General features: G+C 35.4%; 1 protein-coding gene and 1 long non-coding RNA gene across 3 annotated transcripts; both read right to left on the bottom strand.

Moving 5' to 3' along the window:
- Window positions 1-4,382: 4,382 nt before the first annotated feature.
- LOC113726047 (protein FRIGIDA-ESSENTIAL 1) lies at window positions 4,383-12,837 on the bottom strand. Of its 2 annotated transcripts, none has more exons than XM_027249529.2 (6): window positions 12,249-12,837; window positions 6,861-6,989; window positions 6,522-6,729; window positions 6,201-6,412; window positions 4,777-6,074; window positions 4,383-4,683 (listed from the first exon to the last, which is right to left on the bottom strand). In XM_027249529.2, exons 1-6 carry the CDS (start codon window positions 12,541-12,543, stop codon window positions 4,645-4,647), a joined length of 2,181 nt encoding a protein of 726 aa, XP_027105330.1. In that variant the 5' UTR covers window positions 12,544-12,837; the 3' UTR covers window positions 4,383-4,644. The 2 variants fall into 2 exon arrangements, with proteins under 2 accessions (XP_027105330.1, XP_027105325.1); XM_027249524.2 differs by having other exon boundaries at window positions 6,861-7,040.
- A 3,634-nt stretch (window positions 12,838-16,471) lies between these two features.
- On the bottom strand, window positions 16,472-18,814 carry LOC140035831 (uncharacterized). The gene is made up of 3 exons (XR_011839746.1): window positions 18,389-18,814; window positions 17,296-18,003; window positions 16,472-16,872 (listed from the first exon to the last, which is right to left on the bottom strand). It is a non-coding gene; the product is annotated as an uncharacterized lncRNA (long non-coding RNA).
- Window positions 18,815-23,744: the final 4,930 nt, after the last annotated feature.

The following is a 23,744-nucleotide window of genomic DNA, read 5'->3' on the forward strand; positions in this document are numbered from 1 at the left end:
CTCGTTTGCAGGCATGGTATGCATTCAGAACCAGAATTTAATGCCTCAAGAGGAGCCCGTCCACCAACTAGCTCATGCTGACACAGCTTCGACTGAATTTGAATTTGGGCACGCTACTCCTCGAAAAAGTTACTCTGCCGATATTTCAAGTGGCCAGCTCCTTAAACAAGTGATTGCACTCCCTCCCAATCAATCTCAAACAGGCAAACTAACCTGCTCCAAGACAGTCATGTGGCAAGATCAGATCAACAATGGGAGATCAGATGCAAAAGAATCAAGTCGAGACAGATGCACTGGAAAATCAAATACTAGAGTTAAAATTGCAGCAGAAAAGAAGTGGACCAACTCCGGGTTTAGTCAGAAAATTTTTAATTCATTTGCATGCAGAGATTGCCGTGTGATTGAAACCGACAAACTTCATTAAACAACAAGCATTCCAATGAATAGGCAAATACATTTCCAGCAAAATTTCATTCCAATATGTCGACATTAAACAACAAGCACTCCAATGAATAGGCAACATACATTTCCAGCAAAATTTCATTCCAATATGTCGACATTGCATCTTTCCATGGTTCATTTCACTCTTGAATTGCTCTATGTTATCAAATTTTATCTGTGACTGCTGTATCTCATTTCAAGCTTAAAACAGGAACTCAATTTCCCAAAGAGCAAAATACTTGGAAGAACTAAGATTCCTCATTTCTTGAGAAGCAATTCAGCACACCTCTTCTTATAACCAAGCATGTACATTGTAAACAATCAGCATGGCATACGCATTAATGTTCAATCAGATCTCATTTGCTCAAACATCAAAAAAAAATTGCAGAACGAATAAGTAAAAATGCATCATATAATTGTGAGAAATAACAAAATGTGAATGCTGAACAGGTAAATAGATACTCCTAGACATTAATTATGTTTCTAATGATTATAAGCTCACTTCTGAGTCCAATTTTCAAGTAATTTAAATTTCATGCATCAGGTCTCAGCGACAGGAGAAACAACACAAGGCAGGTAAAAGGAACAAACCTGCTGACGTTGTAGTATCCGTGAAATATGTAGCACTTTGCACTATCATATTGTCTATAAGTTGCCAAATGACCTCACCATTCAACAATATAAGCACCTAAATTTTGTCTGCTGCTTTCTCCTTGTTCTATCCAGTACTTAGAACAGTTGTTATTTCTGCACATGTTTGGTTTGCTGAAGTGTTGATAGGACTTTCTTGCAAAAAAAAAAAAAAAACTTTTGTGCATTTGCACCTTGCAAAATCTTAAGCTTTTACCTGAGAGATATTTTTCTTTTCAATTAATTAAGTGCCAACCTCTTTCTACAAAATTAAACCAACGCATGAAGGAAGGTTAATTGTTTTACATATCCATTGCCTTGATTTCACAGAAAATACTAACTGAAGCTTTCAGATTACTGCTTTCAAGTATAGCATCTTAAGTAGTAACCTAATTCAGTAGAGAGTGACCAGATGCAGAAAAATTTGGACTACTCTGCCAAAGCATAGCAATTAATGGTAAAAATGGATGTGGCTATTGCATTATCATCTTAAAGCTCGTGATCCAGGATATGTTCAATCAGAAACTCTCCTTTTGTTAGCAGTTTGAGACTGTTTTGGCACTGTGAATAGTACCATATAAAGGATGCACATAAACTACAATTAGGGACTAAAGAAAAAGCAGAAGCCAAGAAAAGCAAAGGTAGAGATGAAAAGATGGTAATACCCAACAAAACTAAATTCCTCATAAATAAACAGTTTAAGAGGCCATCTAGTCACAAAAACACTTAAATTCTATTTTGAAGGGAATTAGGATAACTACTTTAAAGTTCAAAAATAAATAACTGTCAAAATGATTAAACAACTAAAACTTGACACAATAACCACACTTGCGATTTTTCCCACCTTGATTAACATGAAGACAATCAAAACACTTGCCCTCAAATCTCAAACTAATGAACCTTAGTTAAACTAGCAAGAATTAGCAATAACCAAAACACACTGAAGAATTCATAGATCAACACATACGACTCCCCTTGACCTAAATGGATTCACAATAAATCAATATTAAATGTAAGCGAGTCAAAAAACTCTTGTCAACTAATGTCAAACTTGAATTTTCATAAATAATATGCACTTTTGACTGTGGCAAACAACAAAAAGCATATAATATACCATACACGCTATATGTTTCACAACAAACATGCAGGAACCAGAGGAATAATTTCCATCCATCCCTGTCCTCGTCCCTCCAACCCTGAGGTTGCACCCCACATGGATGGGTGCCCTCCCCATTGCATTCCCAGTTCTGTGCTTATGTAATTGGAGCTCAACCAGCATATATTACAAGCGGGCATGGGCAAGCAAATGGTCATGACCCATAGATCAAACCATGAGATGAGGTCTAGAGTCAAAGAACAACAGAATATCCACACTTGCATAGTATAACTGGATAGCATACATATTTAACATAGACCATAGGAATGTTTTTTGTTTAGTATGGAGCATATATATTTACCATTCGATTCAAAGTATATACAATAGCGTAGTGCTAATTGCAGCCCATAAAGTGTGTCATAACTCATTGAATAAGTAACTTCAGCACCAATGATCACAAACCTATGGATCAGGCACAGGTGATGAACCAAGCATTGTGAGAGAGCTATTCAAAGCACAACATACTGAGTAGGCGTAGAATCAAATTTGTACTACATAATATCAAAATCTACTAGCTTCAAAATGCTTGTGTTCCTATACAAGGTTGCTAACTACTTTGAGGGAATAAATGCTACAACTATTGAGGACAAGACCAAAAGGCACAGAACAGCTGATCCTATATTACTCAGGCAAATCAGTCGAAGCATAAGCACATATATAGCATCCCTTGCTCTTCTTGAAATTACAGCAAGTTTCACCCATCAGTTAACACTAACACGCATGAAGTCATGGATACTAAGCAACTCACCAGTACACCATACGCAATTCATTTACCAACACATGTTTGATGGCAAGCTTGCTGAAAGTCACCAGTCTTCCACCTTTAGGGAGCTAAATTTCAACAAACATACTTTGAAAGGCACCAAACATACAAAATATTTCACAAAGCCATTCCAAGCAATCCAAGTTGATGCACAATTGAGAAAATGCAAATTTAAGGTAGTGTAGCACTAGTATGTAATAAGACGTGCTCTAAACAATTAACAGAATATGAGTAATGATTTCCATATCATCTACATTAGCAATAGAAAATGTCATATCCTCAGATGATATTGCACAGAAGTTCATTACCATATCATTTCTCATTCCATGACTGTGTTTAAGAATTTAAGCATTTTCAAATTGCTATCCGAAAAAATGGCAATAGAAACTGAAAATGGTTAACAGATAAACCATCAAAGATTTGTCAAAAATCAAATTCTCGATACTGAACATCCCAGGCAAAATGATAAGCTTACTTCTGCGATTTCCTGTCTGTATATATGTACACATGATAAGCCCAACAAACAAATATCTAAATGCCCAGTTATTTAATGTTGAGGAGCCTCATAAATCAAGTAAATTTATTGAAAGAACAATAGAAGAGGAAAAACTGAAACAAGTAAAATCTGACATAATCCACTTAAATAAAATAGAATAAAACTTATTGAATCCCAAAGAGAGGTACATTCAGTAGCCAAAAAAAGGGGGAAGCACTCTTACCAAATATAGGTTCATTCAGTAAAGTGATCTCCCACCAGCCGATGCACCTCCTTTGCAGGAAAAAAGCAAACTCTCAAGTGCTCTAGATCGACAACTCGCAGATCTGCAAGGAAATATAGGACAGAGCTCATCCATGCCTAGGTACATAACAGTTTCAAGAGCCTACACTTACACCAAATTTGTGATGGCATTTATGTTAAGAATGATGCCAAAATTATCTTCAGTTTAACTTCGAGGCTGTAAACAATAGGGGACAACCATGACCAATGAGGATATAAGAGTCAATTTATCAGTATTGATGTTGACATAGGAGCCCATATGGCTCACAGGTAAGGTACCTGATATTTTTGAAAGTTCAAGGAAGGTCAGTGGAACTGTAAGAAACCTCTCCACTGACATTATTCGTTTAGTAAATGTAAATTCGTTTACCAAAGGTTCACTTAGTAAAGCCTTCATACTGCAGATTTAGGTTGCGTAAATGAAAAAGTAGCAAAAGCATACAATAACTGAGTCAGTGCTAGGAGACAATCTTAGCAACTTTGGTCACGTCTACCAAAGGTGTAATAGATACTGTTACTTATTTTTTCATACTTTCTGGTGTGCAGTAAATAAAAAAGTAGTTGTTGCCATATAACTACAATCTACAAAGATGTAAAACAACTTGCATCAAGCATCCAGATAATGAGAAACCTTATTATCAAGAATTTCAGGTTCACAATTCGGTCCAAGCTGTTGGATTAGAAAACAATAACTAAGAAAAGATGTACCAACGACAACTACTTGAATGTACAAGGAGAACAAGTTTGTCCATGAAAACATGTCTGATTATGACCTCCATTTTACAGCTCTTATCCAGCTGTTAAAATTTTGACAAAAAGAAAGCCTCCAAACAAAGAGTTCACCAACATCCATAAAGTAAAAGTGAGAGCAGCTAGTCAGCCAAGTGAAGATTTTCGATACTTATCAACATATCCCTGCAGTTAACACATCTAAGTATTAATAACTATAAAAGTGAATATATTTTTCAGTGACATTCTAACCAAATACATCATCACTCCCACACTCACCTCGACAAGCTTGGCAAGTTTTGTTTGAGATAAAGAAAGATATTGCTTCACTGACTCTGAAGTACTTGGGACCTGGTGAGGTTGTAACGTGCTAAGGACCTTCTCTACTGCTTTTTTAACTATGATTTTGTGAGCATCCTTGCTCAGAACACCCTTATGCCAACTTGGCTTCAAGAGTTCTTTCACAACTTCCACAAGTGATGCATGAAAATTTTTCAACGCTCTTGATTCCTCTACTTTAAGATCAGCATCAGCTTCAATCATTTGTCTAGACATCTCTTCTTTACTTTCCGTCCTATGTCGCCCACTGCTTACTGACTTTGAACCACAATCAATAGGCATTTGATCTGCTTCCATGACATCTCTGACACATTCATTGTCCAAAAACCTCTCTTCCTTCAGAAAAGATTTTTTATTTTGCGATTGAGTACCAACAGATTCTTTTGCTTCTGCTGTAGAATCTTTACTAGAAAAGTTTTTGGCAGAAAAAAGAACTGAATATTTGTTGGAACTACATTCTGTACCAAGAGTTCCTGTTGGAAATGAATCAGCATCTGCCTGCACGTGTGCTCCAAGTACTGAAGCTTCCTTACCAGATTGTGAAATTTTTGAGTGTCCAACAACTGAGCTGGCTTGCTCAACGCTATCACGTATGGGATCATATAGGCTTGCTGAAGACAATAAGTGCCTAGTCATAAAAAATGAGGGTCGAAAAGGAACAGATGGTTCCCAATCATAAAGTGTCTTGGTCTTAGACCTGGCCGAGCATTGCTTATCATTAACAGCATTAGTTTGAGAGACATTTTCTGATTCAGAACCAGAAAAAGGTGAAGAGCTTCGTTGGACAGAAGCAGATCTAGAAGCATAATCCCCTTGACCACTCCCTAACTGCTTTTGAGTGCTCAGTGAATCTGTATTCCAAGAGGGGTAAGCGAAAGACAAAGGAGACCTATGAAGGGAAGAGAAACTGTGGTCAGTTGCCAAAAAGTTGCTTCTTGTACAAGTCATTTCTTCCAAACTTGTACTGTGAGGGGTACCTATTGTGCTCCCATAAGTTTCTAAGGTTCTAGCATAACTTCTCGAGAAAGTTCCATGAAGAGAGTTGCCTTTGGCCATGGACGAACCATAGCCAAGATATTCCTCCCTGTTCATTTGTCGCCCAAAATCTTGGGAAGAGGGTCGCCCAAAATCTTGGGAAGAGAGCACCAATCGATCATCTTTAAGTAAAGGCAACTCCTTAGTCTCACTCCTCTTGTTTGGGCTTTCTCCACCATGTGGTGTGAGCTGAACTGAAGAAGCTGCCATATAAAGAAAATCATGCAGCCTTAATCTTTTAGTTGTTTATCAACAAAGACTAAGGAATCCTAAGGAAAATAACGTGATAATATAAGCATCCTCACACACCACAACAACATATAAATTACCTTTCTTGTCTGGGAGTTCACTTTTCTTTGCTGCAGCATCCACAGTTCCTTCTTTATCGTGACTACTAATAGCCGCTCCTCCTTTTATGTGTAGAAATCTACAAGAATTCCCTTTGATGCACCAGCCCTTAGCAAAAAAATCACAAACAACTGCTTGTCGTTTATTTCCATCATTCAACACGGATTCAGGAGATGAACTTCTTGGCCTAATCCTGAAAATTCTAGGAGGAATCAGTGCTGGCTCCAAGCCAGGACAGAACAAAGACAAGACTCAACTATAAAGTTAAAACCCAACACAAGTTTACACTAGCATTATTTGACCTTGGAGCCTCTCCTTTTGAATCTTTCCCAGAGATGTCATAAGTTCCTTTCTCGAAATAGGGATCCTCATTGTCCTTCTTACTTTCAGTATCAATAAGTGAGATTGCAGCATCCAATTCGTGAACGGGCAGCCTAGTAGAATCACCACTCCTCCCCCACTTGTCACATGGTGAAGCTCCATTATTATGGTCCATAAAAAATAATTTTCCTGCAAGGGCCCACAACGATTTTTGAACCAGCAGTTCTTATGGTAGAACTCTAGAAGCAATATATGATAAGGAAGCATCATAAAACTTGTGGGAACTCCCTAAAATTCATTATGATGCTAAAAATCCTCACCATCAACATGAGGTTCCTCATTATGAGTTGTCACACTCGACCCAGAAATCCTGTAATCACCAGCACAGCCTTGATCAACATGAGTATCTGGCAGTAGATTTGCCACTGATATTCCTGGAGTGGCAAAACCTGGTATGAAGTGATCCTCATTGCAATCAGGCTCAATAACTTGGCCAGTATCTAAAATGAAGAAACAGAACATCAACAAACGAAGCACACCAGCCATCTGCTCTGACAAACTAATTCCATTATAGAAAAGTAGAGCTCCTAGAGAACATTACAAGGGGATGAATCTGCTGACTCAACGTGAGCATGAAACATAAACAGAGCAACTAAGCAGAAAATGCTTCTTCTCGTTCAAATAGAATTCAGAGGTCAAATTTCTGCCAGAAAGATCAGAGTGCCCATCTACAGTGAAAAATCACGAAACCTGACTCCAATCTTTCTCAGAATTTTCAAGTCTCAAATAAGTACATTAACCACGCACCCAATTCTAAAAGGAGATCCAGGCATCTACTCCTCAAATGCTAGAACCTTCGTACTCCTGATTTCTTTTCAATGAGTTTATTTCTAGTGGCGTTAGCTCACTTTACGTCCAAACAGCTTATGTTCTATAGAAATTTCAACAAAGAGAAAAGGATGATATACATCCAGATGGATACAAAAGATCATCCAAGCAGGCCCCAAAAGGATACAATTCATCTTATAGGAATTACAACTTAGTCATCTAAACCAACACAAACTACAGCTATATAATATTCATGCAGTTTTTCTGGCATAAAAAACTGTCTGTGAGGTAGCAATTAAGGGCCAAGGCAGCCTGAAGAGATCCAAAAAAGGGACCCAAAGAATATCTACTTTCAAATTGCTATGATGCAAAAACTTGAGTTGGCAAATATCTAGCAGTATCTAATAATATTACAAAAAACTTTTACCCGTACCTTATCTCATGCTAGAGATAATTCTATAATCTCCATAAAGCATGCAATATTGCACACTTTAGTCTATGGAGTGTGCCCAAATTGGAGTCCAGAAGTACATATGGTTTATCAAGAAAGTTTGGGAAACTACTTATGTACTTCTATCATCCTACTGACATCTTTGAGACAGGTGAAGAATATTTCTTCAGAGAATAGGAGTTCGTGATGCAGCTATCTCTTGGGAATGATGCCTAGATTTCTTCCAATTTCACTAGACATTTCATTATATTAGAGTATAGAGCAGTTAAAACCATCCAACCTAAACTGACCATTTAACTTTCTATACATTTCTTTTCACCTCATTAGTTGTAAGGAACTACTATCCAGAATGAGAAGGGTCACCACAGCACTATGAGAGATTACAAATCTGGAAAAACTCCATTGATAACATAAAATACAGACAATTGAGGAACCTCTACTCCCTCTTTCATGGATAAGCTAGAAAGAAGTTACATTAAGGAGCCTTGACTCAACATATACACCTCCCCTTATTAGTCCTACAACAAATATGTGACTCCTTGGGAATTAGCTCTTACTTTCCAGTCTTAACTTCCCGCGCAAGTCCCATCCATCTGCCCATTTCTGAGGAATAAATTATACAAGTGTACATGTTTGTCTGAGGATATCCTCTATGCTAGTCCCATCAATTAGCTTATGTGTGTAAATTTAATTCTTCGCGCGAGTCCCTCGCACCTTGGCCATCTACCTAATGCAGATTACTAAATGTGTGCGTATTTATATAGATGGGCAAGAAGGAGGGGACTTGTGCTGGGAAATTAATTATTATGTACATGCACACAATGGCAAATGGGCCAGATGGGTGATTCACATGGAAATTTATGTGGAATTGAAAAATATGGATTACAGCCAAATAGTCTCATATTTGTCATGGGACTAATATGGGCGCTAGCAGTGTGGGCTAAGTGCCATATTGTCACCACCCATATATCCATGCATCTAATTTCTCTAAAACATGGTATCACCGTGTTTCATTAATACTCCATTTTTGCTTACCTTACTTTTTCTTTATTTTTAATCCTTATCCTTTATAGCGAATTAGCAATATATTCAAACCCCTCAGACAAATCTACAACATCTCATTGGAAAGGATACCATGGCATAACTTTGGCACAAATTTCCACCATCTCTGTCTCACATTAAAAGATTCGCTTTCTTCTTTTCAATAATCCGCAAAGTAACTCATATTTAATTATTAACATGATGGTTATGCGTTTGATTATTGAAAGCTGAGGAAGGCCTTGACAGAGAGAGATGGCAGAGAGGGAGTGATGAAAATTGTTAGTGAAGAAGAGCGGGAAAGAGGGATGACTGACGACAAAATAGATTAATCACTAGAGTTGGGCAGTGGCTACAAAAGAAATAAGAGACTCAAGGTTTCTTCTAAAAAGGCTTGGAAGTAATTTTGTAAAAAGAAAAAATAATTATGATAAAAGCTCGATTAGGCTCACTAGCCCTCGTGCATTCAATTGTGGAGTTTGAGCTCAACTTCATTTGCTACTTGAGCAGCTTATGCTCTACCTTGTGTTTTGATAAAATGGAGTCAAGCTGAGGTACTCACTAGAAGCTCCTTTCACTTACACCCCCTGTTCTTGAGGATGAGAAGGACGTTTTGTTCGATTCTTTTGAATTTGTATTGATAGTGCGATTGGATGATGGAGCTGCCACTTCTAGCTCCACTCGCTTTTTGTATGATTTTAACATTTTCAGTGGGCGCTTCTAGCTCCACTTGCCACTTACATTTTTGTGGGATTATGCTTGTCGTTATGACAAAGCTTAAGGACGACTTCAATAAGAAAAGAGGTTGATGCAAGCAACAAACCTTCAGTCGGATGAGAAGGAAAAGAGACAAAATAAAATAAATCGTTAAGTGAAAAAATAACAAAAATATAAAAAATAAATGCTCTCATAGGAATCTCAAGCTAAGCCCAGATTTCCCATTTCAAATATGACTGTGTTGGTCCTATCTCATTTTTGGCCCATACCCTATTAATCGACTCCATTTAACCCAAATTATCACGGGCATGTGTAACTAAATGAAAGTTTAATCTATTTTCCACAATTTACTTTAACCCAAAGTAAAGTGAAACAATAACAAGTAAATGCTCTCATAGGAATCCCAAGTCAAGCCCACATTTTCCCATTTAGAATATGATTCTGTTGGTCCTATCCTATTTTAGAAAATTTAACCCAAATTGTGGCAGACATGCATAGCTAAATGAAAGTCAAACCTATTTGCCTGCATTATGATCCATCTTTGATCCTTCATTGAAAATAGCTACAACTTCACTCACTCTTACACCGAACTTATCGCTTGTCTTATGTCAAGCTTTATCAGCCAAGTACCCACACATCTAAAGGTAACACACATTGAACACCCCCTCTTTTGATGTAGTATCTTTATCTTGTCAATGTGCTGTGGACACCTGATCATAACTGTCTCACACCTCTTCACACCCCTTCATCTAAAAGATCTGAGCTACCGTGAGCATCTTGGGAATTATTTCTGCAGCACATAACCAACAGTGTGTTCCCCCAGATCAAAAAGGGGTCCAACCAAAGATCATGTTTCTCTATCACTGTATTCTTTGAAAGTACTTTGCACAATTTCATGAGTATAACAATCCACAATGCTTTTGCTTGACTTGGAAGCATGAAATGGTCAAATTCTGCTCTTAAAACAATAACATAATTATAGGTTCTCAATGCATTAAGTTTATATAATCTCAGTCAACACTACAGGAAAATGTTTGCTCCAAATGATCTTTCGTTTGACCACTCTTAACTATATCTACAATTGCACCAGACATAAATAAGAGAAAATATAAAAGTCACCTCTCCAGACTTGTAGCATCAATCATCCAAACTATTTTACTCCATCAACCTTTCTTCTGGAAAAATGAAGGACGTACATTGTACCCCAAATGAGTAAACATTGAGTTCTAAGATGCCATCTAATATGAACTAACTGAAGAAGCTTCACAGAAGCATTCTATGAAGTACTCTCACTCATCTTCCAAATGTCTGCAAAACTAAAACGCTAAAGCAAATACCATTTCTAACTCTGACAAGCTTTACTTCTATGTCCAAGACTAATCTCTTCTGCTTTTAGAAAAAAAGCCAAACCCTACAATTTATACATAAAGTACGCCCTGTTCTAATCTTCTATATCATTCTTGCATATAGATAAATGCAACTGACAAATGAGTTTCCAGCTTCATCCTTCATAGTTGAAATCAAACCTTCACCACTAAAAGAGGATAACCGATCACTAAACAACCTTAAAATCCACATATGCGTGTCTCATTTTGTCTTGAAGTATAAGTTCCCCAAGGCCCTGGAATCTATAGCACTTTGAATTAGCTCAACTCTGATTCAAGACATCCACTTGAAATTTGTAAATCCCATTGCAAACGACAGATAAGTCCAGCACAAGGCTAGTTCTAGGCTTTGGCTCAGGGCTGGACAAATTTCACATGCAATTATGGACATTGGGACAGCAACCAAACATCCAAGCATGTGTAAAGAGCAACTATGCCAAGGGATGCTTAAAAGGGTCATTAATCCTACAATATAACAACAGCGGGGCAAGACATGATGGAAAAAGATGGTCACTCAAAATCCATACTTATGAAGGGAAACACGTAACAGGGAATGTGAACAGACCAATATGTGCCGCGCAAACATAGAAATGAACTAGTTGCATCTCATCCAGTTTGAGCAATTTATGTTCTCCTTAACTGTTTCAATGTGCATTTTCTCTCCAAATTTCATTACAGGATTGAACACCTAATTAATAATTTATTAAGTCAATTGCCTTGCAAATTTTATATGATTAAAAATAGTCCCTTATGATAAACCACAGTCAGATTGAACTAATGTTAGATATCATTTCTGACAACTGAGTGCTCCAATTCTTGCATTTTGATGAAAAATTAGTCAATAGAATCAGAATGTGCAAATAACCAATTCCTGCATTCTGACAAAAAATTAGTCAATGGAAAGTGAATACATTCACATACAGTCAGTCGGCAAACATCCGTAACCTTCTAATAACAACTAACAGAATATATACGCTTCAAGCCAATGCTCGTCATGAATCAACTAATGAATCAAATCCTGACCAGCAAAGACGATAAGACGATGTCGAATGTAATTCAAAAATGAAAATCATAAGGAAACAGAATGATAGCCACTGACAATATAATACAACGTCATACAACTACATGAGTAAAATTTAGATGAATAAAAAGATAAATACAAGAACAACCCACCCAAAATTCAACAAAATCCTATTATCACAGAATCACCAATCACTAAGCAAATAAATTTACTATTAACCCAGTAAATTAGGATCATACGTTGAAAGGACAGAGGAGAAAAGACTGACCATTTTGATCATTTACTTGATTACTTGGAGTTAACTCTTCACCAAATTCTTTATCAATATCATCATCTACTTCTCCTTTGATATCTCCTCCTCCTACTACTTCCTCCTCGACTTCTTCCTCGACCTCTTCTTCGACTTCTTCCTCGACCTCTTCTTCCTCTTCTTCAACTTCAATTTCCTCTTCCACCTCAATCTCCTCCTCAATTTCTTCGTACTCTATGTCTTCGTCGGAAAGAGCCTCGGAGTTTGTTTCCGCAGAGGACGGATCCTTGGCCGCCGCCGCCGCCGCCGCCATTCTCAACGGTGGACGAGACGAGAGAACCAAAAATTTGGGGGCAGGGTAAGAAATCGCAAATATAAAAGACAACCTAGTCGATTAAAGAAGCTACGTAGAGTCATCGGAGGAAAACTTTTGCGGGAGAGGAGGCGAAATTGGAAGTTGGAGCTTGAGGAGGAAAAATGGCATCATGTTGCAAGAACCGAGCGGGGGTCTGACGGCTGGGTGGACCGGATGACGAGCGAGGCTTCGACAGCTTTATCAGTTATAGGTTTGGCGGACGAATGTCTCGCATGCAATGGAGTCGTGCGTGCAACTCCATATTTGCGAATTATTCGCTTTTATTGGCAATTCATTAATTACTCTTGATTTTCTCACCTCTTAAAAAATTTGGCAGAAAGATTCTTTAGTTCTTTTTTTTTTCAGTTTATTGATAACACCCCTTGTGATCAATCTGTAATTGAAATAATAAATAAAAAGGTTTAGAATTCGGAATGAGGAAAGTGTTAATAACAATTTGCTTGACTCTTTTGATTTTTTGGTTGCGTGTTTTATTTATGATTTTTTTTTCTAAATGGTTAAGCAATTCTAATTTATTTACCATATAAATGTACCATACTAACATTCAAATAGTTTTTAATTTAACTTTATTTTAACTTCAACACCGTACTGGCTGACAGTAGAAACGCTACGCCAGCTTGACTATTATGTTCGGAAATCATCACAGTTTTCTTTTACGCCAAATTAGTATATTCTGAATTGCAGGGGTGGTTTAGGTTTTAGCACAAACATTTCCTTGTTTTGCTTGTGTCATAGTCAAGCAAGATAACCTATAACCCATAAATAGGGAGAGAGATGAGTTTGGTGTTATCGGGGAAAGGAGGGCTAATTGCTTAGAATATATGCCAAAAAAAAAAACATCGCACAAATATATTTCTGACACACTTAATTTCTAATTCTATACCGGCCGTGCTGACTCAGCACGGCCGCGGAATGAATTTTGCAGAAACTCTGCAAACATGTCAGTGGGTCAGCGGCCCACAAATTTTTTTTTTAAATGAGCCTGTCCCAGCCGTGCTGACTGGGCACGGCTGGGGCAGGCAGTAAAAAAAAAAAAAGCCTAGGGGCCCGTGTTAGTTGCAAACTTGCAATACATTGCGTTGTTGTGCATTAGCTGCTGTAACTACTAGTGCGCCTAGTAGGTGAGGTTACAGGAGCAAGAAAGACTTTGCATTATTCTTTTACTGGTGATTCATTCCTACACATTTATATGTCTTCCCTTAATTAGCTTGCAATTTTTTCAGGGATCTGTTTGGATTCAGCATTTTTCGAAAAATAATTTTTTCATTTACAATGTTACGGTAATATACAAAAAAAACTCCAAAAATACAATATCTAAATAATATATCAAAAATAACTCTAAATATACAAAATATATATTAATGTATATATTTATATATAAATATTATATATAAAAAATATTTGGAGTATTTTTTGGAGTTTATATAAATATAAAAAATATTTTATATAGGAGTATTTTTGGAGTTTATATAAATATAAAAAATATTTTATATAGGAGTATTTTTGGAGTTTATATAAATATAAAATCCAAAGAATATATCAAAAATAACTCCAAATATACAAAATATATATTAATGTATATATTTATATATTTGGAGTTATTTTTGATATATTATTTGGATATTGTATTTTTTGAGTTTTTTTTGTATATTACCGTAGCATTGTAAATGAATAAATTATTTTTCGAAAAATGCTGAATCCAAACAGATCCCTGAAAAAATTGCAAGTTAATTAAGGGAAGACATATAAATGTGTAGGAATGAATCACCACCAGTAAAAGAATAATGCAAAGTCTTTCTTGCTCCTGTAACCCCACCTACTAGGCACAACAACGCAATGTATTGCAAGTTTGCAACTAACACGGGCCCTAGGCTTTTTTTTTTTTACTGCCTGCCCCAGCCGTGCCCAGTCAGCACGGCTGGGACAGGCTCATTTAAAAAAAAAATTTGTGGGCCGCTGACCCACTGACATGTTTGCAGAGTTTCTGCAAAATTCATTCCGCGGCCGTGCTGACTCAGCACGGCCGGTATAGAATTAGAAATTAAGTGTGTCAGAAATATATTTGTGCGATGTTTTTTTTTTTGGCATATATTCTAAGCAATAAGCCGGGAAAGGAGCGTAAACAAAAAAATGTTCGAGTTCCTGATCTTCCATTTATATTAAAAGAAAAATTTTACCAAAAAAAAAAAAAAAACTACAAATAAGCATAAGTTTATGAACATGATGGAATTTTTTTCCTAGATTAACATGATGAAATCTTCTAACTATGAGCTATTTAAAATAGTTCCGAGAACTAACTAATAGGAAATAAGAACTGAATCATTCTTATAATTTGCTATTCGGATCCAAATTATTCATTCATTTATAAAACATGTTCAGAGATGAGATGGTGACCGTCAATGTATTTTATAAAACATTTTTCTTAAAGCACAATTGAATAATAAATCTCTACGCGGGGGAGATGGGATAGTTGGATTAGATGCTAAGGTGGTAAGGCGAAAAGACTTACTAGTAAGTGAGAGACATTAGACTCAAAATAGTCGAATTAGATGCTGAAAGGTGTTAAAATGGGTGACTTGGACGGGTTTGGATTGGGTAAAATGGGTAATGGGTATAAGTGAGTCAACTCATTTATACCCATTTAATTAGATGGGTATAAATGGGCAAGTCAAAAAATGAATTGGATAACCCAATTACTCATTTATAACTCATTTATTTTAACTTTTTATAAACTCATTTAAATTCATTTTTGCAAACGAAGTTATCAATTTATACCACTTTTTGTACCCATCATTAGTTTTAAATATTTACTTATAATGTTCAATAAACTTAATTACCAATTTTTTTTCATTTATACTCTATGTCACAAAATTACCTATTATTTAATAATTGAATAATAAGAATATAAAAATTTGAACTAAGTACTGTAAAAGTTAATATAAAAACTTAATCCAAAAATTTTGAACCCCTAACATTTTTTCATATATAAATTTAAATTTTCATTTTATAAAGATAAGAAAATAGGCTAAAATTTATCATAAATTGGTAATGCTAAAAAATGAGCAAATTAACAAACTAAGAGAAAATAAAATAATAAGATAAAACCAACAAATAATAATAATAATAATGAAACCAAAGTAGTTAACATTATGACAAAATAAAAATTTAGAAAAAAAAAAGGTGGGGGAAAAGAAGAGACTTGGGGGGAAGAGAATTCTAAATGGGTTAATTGGGTTTAATTAATCCATTTATACCCATATACAAAAATTTAACATATCCATATTCATCTATTCATGGACGGGTATGGGTAAATTTAGTTAAATGGGTTGATTTGCCACCTCTAACTGAGGCGATAAGGCTAACAAGTAAGTAAAGTAAGAAACATTGCACTCGTTTGCCCAAAATAAAAAAAAACAAAAAAAAGATCTAAACACATAATGAACAACGGATCCAACCGCATCAAGTGGTCTGTTGGGCGTCAATGTAATTGGTCTGACAATGATACTTTTAGTTTGCGCTTAATGGGCCTTTGCCTTCTATTAAACCAAAAAGAAAAGAGAAAACAAAAAACAATTGACGTAAGTTCATGCCATACGGGATATTTTGATATCGTATCTTTGAATTAAATTCACGAGTTTATTATGAAAAAAAAAAGAAGGTATTTTTAACTCTTAGATTGCAATAATTCCAAGCATTAGAAAGGACATAATTATCATTATTAGATATTCAAATTAATTGAGGGAATGATTTTCAAAAGGAACTATAGAATGATCGCATACGATATTCCCTCGTGAAAAGAACAAATTTTCCTAAATTCACGGTTTGTCAATTAATAAATTTAGATGCATATATGCAAAATTTAGAATTTAAATTCGAATTGGATCAAGTGTCGTGCATTCACTGTTACATAATATGCATTGCCAATATTGTAACGGCCCCACCTCCCCCTGAGGCGAACCAGAGGGTTCGGCGGGCCGCCTGCCCAACTCTCGCCGGGACTCAGTCGTTCACTACAATCCTCAAATATATTACAAGAATAAACCTCAAATATTACAATGTAAATCTCCAATATTTACATATAAACAAAACGAAGCGGAAACTAATTCCAAGCGTGGAACGTATGTATACATCCGATCGATTCCAAACATTCATTACAATCCCTAATAATAACTATTACACAAAAGGAAATCCAAATTCAAACCATACACGAGATAATCCATCCATTCACATGAATAAGCACAACAAGTCCTGCCTTCGCCTTGAGCCCTGTGGAGGGGAATAAAATATTTTTGGGGTGAGCTAGAAGCTCAGCGAGTAACCAAATAAAACCAGTAATCAAATATCTTTCACAATAATTCATTTCGATGATGTCATGATGTCATGATTCAAGTATCAAATGCACGTATTTTTGCTCTCGTGAGCCAGTGAAATCATTGAAACTAAACACCCAACGCTCAAACAGATCACGAAACCATAAACATTAAAGGGGGGCAGCATCGGTGCTCCAGATCATATCACAAACTCACGAAAGTGGTGGAAACGTTGGTGTCCAGCACAAGACTCCTCAAGAACTCATTAAAGCCAAACCATGTCAAGAACTCGTATGCGCGCACACATGATATGCAAACCAAAGAAACAATGCAAGGAACATTTCAAAAGTAACTTTGGAAACAGTTTAGGGTCACTCACCTCCATGGCTCAGAAATCATCCATCATATAACATTGCCTTGCTCAAATCCAAGTCTTAGATCACAAACTCAAAGCAATCAAACCCTTTAAAAGTTCGGACAGCACTTCCCCTAAATTTGCTTACTTTTCCAGCCATCATGGCTTCATTATTTTCTCAGCCAGTTCCAAAGGTACACACACAACAACAAGTTCATCCAATAGTCATTCAGCAAGCTCCAAGTAGTACAAAGACAAGTCAAGCTAGGAAGAAGTCCGGAAATGAAAGTTAAGCTCAAAACCAAAAAACAGGTTTTGACGTCATTTTGCGGTAATGGTACCAAAGGCACTACGATTGTCGGATGAAGGTGCAAGATACACCGTTTCGAAGCTAAGAGATAGGTTTACAATATTGCAGAAGGTCACTCAACCCAGTTTCGAGTGTAACCAGGTCAAAAATGCAAGATACCACACCAGAATCACAAAAACAGATTCACAAAACGCATTCTAGCGGAAACATCATAACTCAGGCTCTCCAAATCCAAATCCAGCAATTCCAAAACCAGATGAAAGCTAAGAAACAGGGTTAAATTTCATCAGAAGACCTCAACAACTAATTCGGAAGCAATTCCAGCCAAAACAACCAATTACAGACGCACTTCTCAATTTTGGGTAAAACCAGAACAGCAATAGTAATTTCGACTTTTCTCATTCCACACTGCTCCGATTGACCTGAAATTTTGTAGGCACCTTTAAAATGTCATTCCCTACAACTTTCATGTTTTAAACAAAGGCCAATTCGACCTCTATCTAGGACCTAAAAATTCAGACAGAATGTTCATCACAAAACCCTGATTTTCTGAAATTTCTTCCAAAACAGAAATTGATTGCAATTAATCACTTTTTCCACCTCATAGAGTCCTTAAACATCATTTCCAATCATCATATATAGCCACACAATCATATCCATATGAAAACAGAAAAATCCCCAAAAATAATAAAATTTCATCATTTTCAACCAAAATCAGGAAATCAACCATAAAATCACTTATTCAACCACCACCAATCACTAATTGAACATTATCAAGATCAAAGGAAAGGTTCCTTAGTCACTTACCTTACAAACCCAAGAAAAGACCCAACTTAGCACCTTTGCTTCTCAAACCACTTCACTACACACCTTAATACTACCAAGAGAAAGGTTTTTATGGAGCAAATCCAAGTTTAATCGGTTAAATTGTTTGATTGAAGCAAGAAATGAAGAAGTAAGATGAAAGCTTTCCTTTCTTCCTTTCTTGAGAGAGGTTCGGCCATGAAGCTTGGAAATGGAGCAAATTTTTGGTAAAGTTTTAGTTTATTAAGTCAAATGGTAAGACATGGCATAAAAGTCAAAAATTCCACCCAATGGCCAAGCGACACTTGTCACTTAAATAATGAATCTCTATCTCTTTGTTCCCTCTCACACCAATCCATAAATATCTCTTAACACCTTGTAGAAAAATATCACTTAGCACAAAACTCCAACAAGTTATCAAAAATATATTACATTTACCGCACTTGCGGGTCCCCCGTTCAAAATACGCTCTTAATTTCTCAAAAACTAACCGATACTAGAAAAATCATTTTAAAACTATCTTTGCTCATAAACTTTATTTGGGGAATTTTTCTAATCAAGAAAATGTAGAAAAGGCGGGCGATTAAATAAATAAACCCTAGAAAATTAGAAAATTTTCGGGTTCTCAAACTCATTTTTTCCGGGGCGTCACAAATATACATTGAATTAATGCTTTATAAAATAGAGATAACTTCAAAATATGTTGAATCTACCGAAACAAAGCACGATATCATCACAATACTTGGCAGATCCATCGTGAAAAAACTACTCTGTTATGTAAATTAAGTATGTTCATTGAAAATATATTCTAATATATTCATTTGGCACATCAGCATATACTGCTGCACATAGAGTAAGTATCTTTGATCGAATTCCTGTTTCGCCATCGAGGTTACGTGAATACTATGAGAAGCATTACGTATGTTTATGGCCATTTCACGCTGCTCTTTAATATGCAAGATGAGTTGAACATTCACTTTTCGTAGTTTACTTGTTTAGAAAGCAATTTTTCTTCAAAAAAATTTTACGTGTTTTATAAACATATTTTTTTAATCACTTTTTACTTCGTATATATCAAATCGCTATAATATATTCTTTTACAAAAATTCTGAAAAATAGCAATCCAAACGGGCTTGTTTTACGGGGGTTCACACAAAACTACATTGGGACCGAAGCATCAAAGTGTCCTTTTATGCTGTTGTGGAGAAGCATGCAAGTTTATGTGAGAACGTAAATTAGCCTTACAAGGGTTCTACAACTTACAAGTGCAGCTTTTCAATAGAATGTGGCTTAATCAAACAAGGCTCCCTGTTAACAAAATTTTTTTTTTTTTTTTTACCCTTTAACATTTATTGTATCACAAGTTCAATGGCAAGACCATCGGTGTAGTTCGTATATATTTATTCTATCAAATAATGCGAATATGTCTATCAACGTAAGTGCATAAAAGTAATTCTTCTGTAGTTTCTTACTTTTATCGCCCTTTTTTTTTCTTCTTTTTCCTCCTCACCACGGCAGCTTACCATTTTGCACAGCTATTAACTGAAACCTCAAAGACCCTCAAAGCTACTTTGCACAGCTATTAAAGAGAGACCCTCAAGGACAAAGAGTATATTCAACCAAGAGATTTGAGTTGGGTTGAGTTTGAACTTAAATATTAGATTCAAATTAAATGAGAGTCGAGTTTTGATTTTATTAGATTCAAACCTGATATAAGTTTGGCACTTAAACCTGCATATATGTATGTGTCTGTGTATAATATTAGAATTTAATATTTATGAGTTGTGTGTCAAAATATAATAATATAGAAGAAATGTTAAATATGCAAAATTATGTCAAAAGATTCAGGAGAACAAATCTTAATACAAGCGAATTAAGGATTTTTGAAAATATATTGGTTGTTGATCATGTTTTATTACTATTTTTCATGTACATTGAACTAATTGGACATGTTATTGCTGAAAATTTCTTGGTTTATATACTTTTTAATGAATTGTTACTGGATTGTGTATAGTTTTAATATTGTGGTCTAGTGGATATTAAATTAGCTTTAAAATTTAATAGTTATAGCAATTATATTAAGGAAATTAATGAGCAATAAGTGAGTTTGGAAATTAGGCTCATAGTTCGAATATTTTGTGAATTGAGTATGAATTTCATATTTATTAACTTGAAACTCATAATTTGAATTGGTACTAACTATATGAATCGAGTCTGGACTTATTAAAACCCATCTCAAATGGCTCAATTGACAGGCCTAGCCGATAACCTTCCACAATTTTTCAAAGTAAATATTTAACCATCAAATTCTTTTCTTCTTCACTATTTAAGAACCCATACAAAGTGAAAGATCACTGGTATATATGAAATTGTTTACAAATTTATGGTGCAATAAAGAGACAATGAGCGTGTTTAGACAATAAATTATTTCAAATAATTAAAAAATAATAATGCAGCACTTTTTTGATGTGATACATGTGAGATAAAAAAAATGGTTGAAAATTTATTGATAATATAAGCAAATAAAGTTTTGCAATATGTAATTATCATCAGATAATTACGTGTGGAAAGGAACCCAGTGCCTTATAATAAAATTTTAAAAAAGAAAAGAAGAAGAAGTCAAACTTTATCAAAGAAATTAGAAAGATAGCAAGCATAATTTTTGCCAATTATAATTTTAATCCGGGTAAGAAAAAAGAAAAAGAAAGGAAATAAACCAACTTCATGTTGACATTGCGGATAACGGCAGCACCGTTGATGGCGCATTAATTCATGCAATTGGAACTTTGTTTGCAACAGAAGGTTTGATTATTTTAAGGGATACCTTCAGAAAACTCTTTCGAGATTTGTCATAATATCACTCAACTCCTCTAAAGTTTTCCAAATCTCACTTACCTCTATTATTAACTTGACAAGATTAAATATTTAAATCAAATGTCACAAATTGACAACATTGCCCTTGCTCTTAATAACTATTTAACTAAAAAGTCAAAACAAAATAAAATTTTAAAACTAAAAAATGTAAATTAAAAAAAAATTTGTTAGCTAATAATGGTTCATATTTATTTACATTGGGATCATGGTGGAATAGCAAAAGACATGAATAAATTAAAACTAATTAAAGTCAACCACTTGCAAGGATTTTGGTGAGTAATTAATATCTTAAATGATTTCGTGCACAATTAAGTTACAAATTACAATTAAGGAAGTCAAGATATTTTTTAGGAAAATGTGCTTTAATTCATAGTGTTGTTTAAATTGTATTGAAAACTCAAATAATCTATTCATACGTGTGAATTTTTCAAGATATTTACAAGTTACAAATTTCCTTGCGTTGTATTGTGGTCTTTATGGAAAGGCCGCAATAGGGCACGGTTCGAAGGAGAGACTTTCAGCGCTCGTAGGGTTATCTGCATGATAGAACAGTTTATGGTACAATTAGGGCGGGCAAAAATTTTTCAACCGCAACACTACAAAGGAGATTCGGAGGATCCATGGAGGAGCCTAATCTTCTCACGTTGGATGAAAGTTGAAATCTTGCCGGTTTCATGGAAGCGGCCTCCGTTTCAGTATGTGACGTTGAACACGGACGCGAGTGTTGTCCATGGACGGGAAGCTGGGGGTGGCTTGCTTCAGGATCACGAAGGCAAGGTCATCTTTGCTTTTTATAAGGAGTTCGGGGAGACGGACGTCATTATAGCGGAAAGTCTGGCATTACTCCATGGCCTCAGATTGTGCTCAGTAGCGTTCAAGGGGAGACTCATGGTGGAAGCAGATTCGCGAACCATGCAGCCAATGAGCTAGCAGGATCCAACTTGGGGAGGGAGTGGGTCGCTACATCCTTTGCTAGCCTCCTAGGGAAGGTAAGGGCAATAGTTCTACTGGATAGTAGGGAATTCTCGAATGTTTGGGTTCAATGTGTACGGGAGTGATAGTCCTACGCGTTAGCCTATGATTTTTCCTTTGGTCTTCTCTATGTAATCGGTCCTGACTTTTGGGGAAAAAATAGTATTTTTGGGGATAAAAAAAAGGATAACATAAGGGTAGTAGTAGAACAAAAGTTTTATTTTTCTTGTATTTCTTCCAAAGGGGTTAAAATGTTACAAGAAAAGTTAATTTAAGGGAGGTAAGTGAGATTTTAAAAACTTTAAAGGAGCTAAGTGATATTATAAGAAATTTCGGGGGAGATTTCTGAAATTATCCCTTATTTAAATGGGAAAATGACTCAGAAGTCCACTCGGAGAGTTGTGCGACGAATTATGGTCACGGGAGGACAAAGGGAGGCGTCGGGGCCCCGGCACGCGGATTTTTAAGTCCCAACTCGGTGCGGGCAACCTTTTTATGATGTGATAGATTCTGATCTTTTTTGCATACCCAATTGCCCGATGAGGGTGCCGCTTTTTTTTTTTTTTTTCTTATTCATTTTAGAATATTAACGTTTGGTAAAATACTAAAATTATATTAATAACGTACATAGCATAAAATAAATTAGATGCAAAAAGAAAATTAGATACGCTAAAGTGATGTAAATCATCAAGAGACAACCCTCTAATTCTATGGAAGTGCTAGAATATATCGGTAAAGAAAATTGTTAATAACACGCCCTTTCCCTTATAATTTTTTTTTTTTGTTAAAAGACATGAAAATGTACGGACAAACCTATATTTCTTTTTCTTTTCTAGTGAAGGGCATTATTAGTGGCACTCCATCTCCTTCATAATTTGTTTTCCACAAAAAAGTTGCATGGAGAAAATTAAGTGGTATTTACAAAATGAAGACCAATAATATTAACTTTTGGTAAAATACTAGAATTATATTAATGGTGTACATTGCATATAAAATAGATTAGACGAGCTAAGATGGAATAAATTATCAAGTGGTAATCCTCTAAATTGCAAGGTCACGTTAGAAAAATATGATATAACAATATCAAGAGCTTCCATTTCCAAATACATATTACTATAGAGATATAGGAAAAAAAAACAATTTGAGAGACAACTAAAGAGCTTGTGTTATCTACCTAATATCCAATTGAGTATTGGCAACATTTTACATGCAACACAGGATGCTAAGTCACTATAAAATCTTTCTTTTTTTTTTTTTTTTGCAAAACGCTATAAAATCTTTCTTGATATCTATAAATTGATTTTTTTTTTTGTTAATTTGACAACTGAGAGAAATTGAATTCAAAATTATTTACGGTTGCTTCCATCATATCACCCAATCAAATCCTCCCTTTATAAATAAATTGATTTGATTTTATTGTTTGAGGCAACCGTTACATTAGTGCTTGACATAATTACTTCAATTACCTCCTTCAATCACCTCCTTAATAGTTGGAGCTCCACGGAATCATTTT

The sequence above is a fragment of the Coffea arabica genome, chromosome 2c, assembly GCF_036785885.1.
Source record: "Coffea arabica cultivar ET-39 chromosome 2c, Coffea Arabica ET-39 HiFi, whole genome shotgun sequence".
NCBI classification, from domain to species: domain Eukaryota; kingdom Viridiplantae; phylum Streptophyta; class Magnoliopsida; order Gentianales; family Rubiaceae; genus Coffea; species Coffea arabica.

What these genes read in the sequence shown, in the direction of transcription:
- LOC113726047 (XM_027249524.2), bottom strand. Translation starts at nt 12,543, where the DNA reads ATGGCGGCGGCGGCGGCGGCGGCCAAGGATCCGTCCTCTGCGGAAACA. An exon ending in TGAGGAACCTCATGTTGATG is followed by an intron (nt 6,730 to 6,860) that starts GTGAGGATTTTT and finishes GGGCCCTTGCAG; the next exon opens with GAAAATTATTTTTTATGGAC. An exon ending in TCAAAAGGAGAGGCTCCAAG is followed by an intron (nt 6,413 to 6,521) that starts GTCAAATAATGC and finishes TAGAATTTTCAG; the next exon opens with GATTAGGCCAAGAAGTTCAT.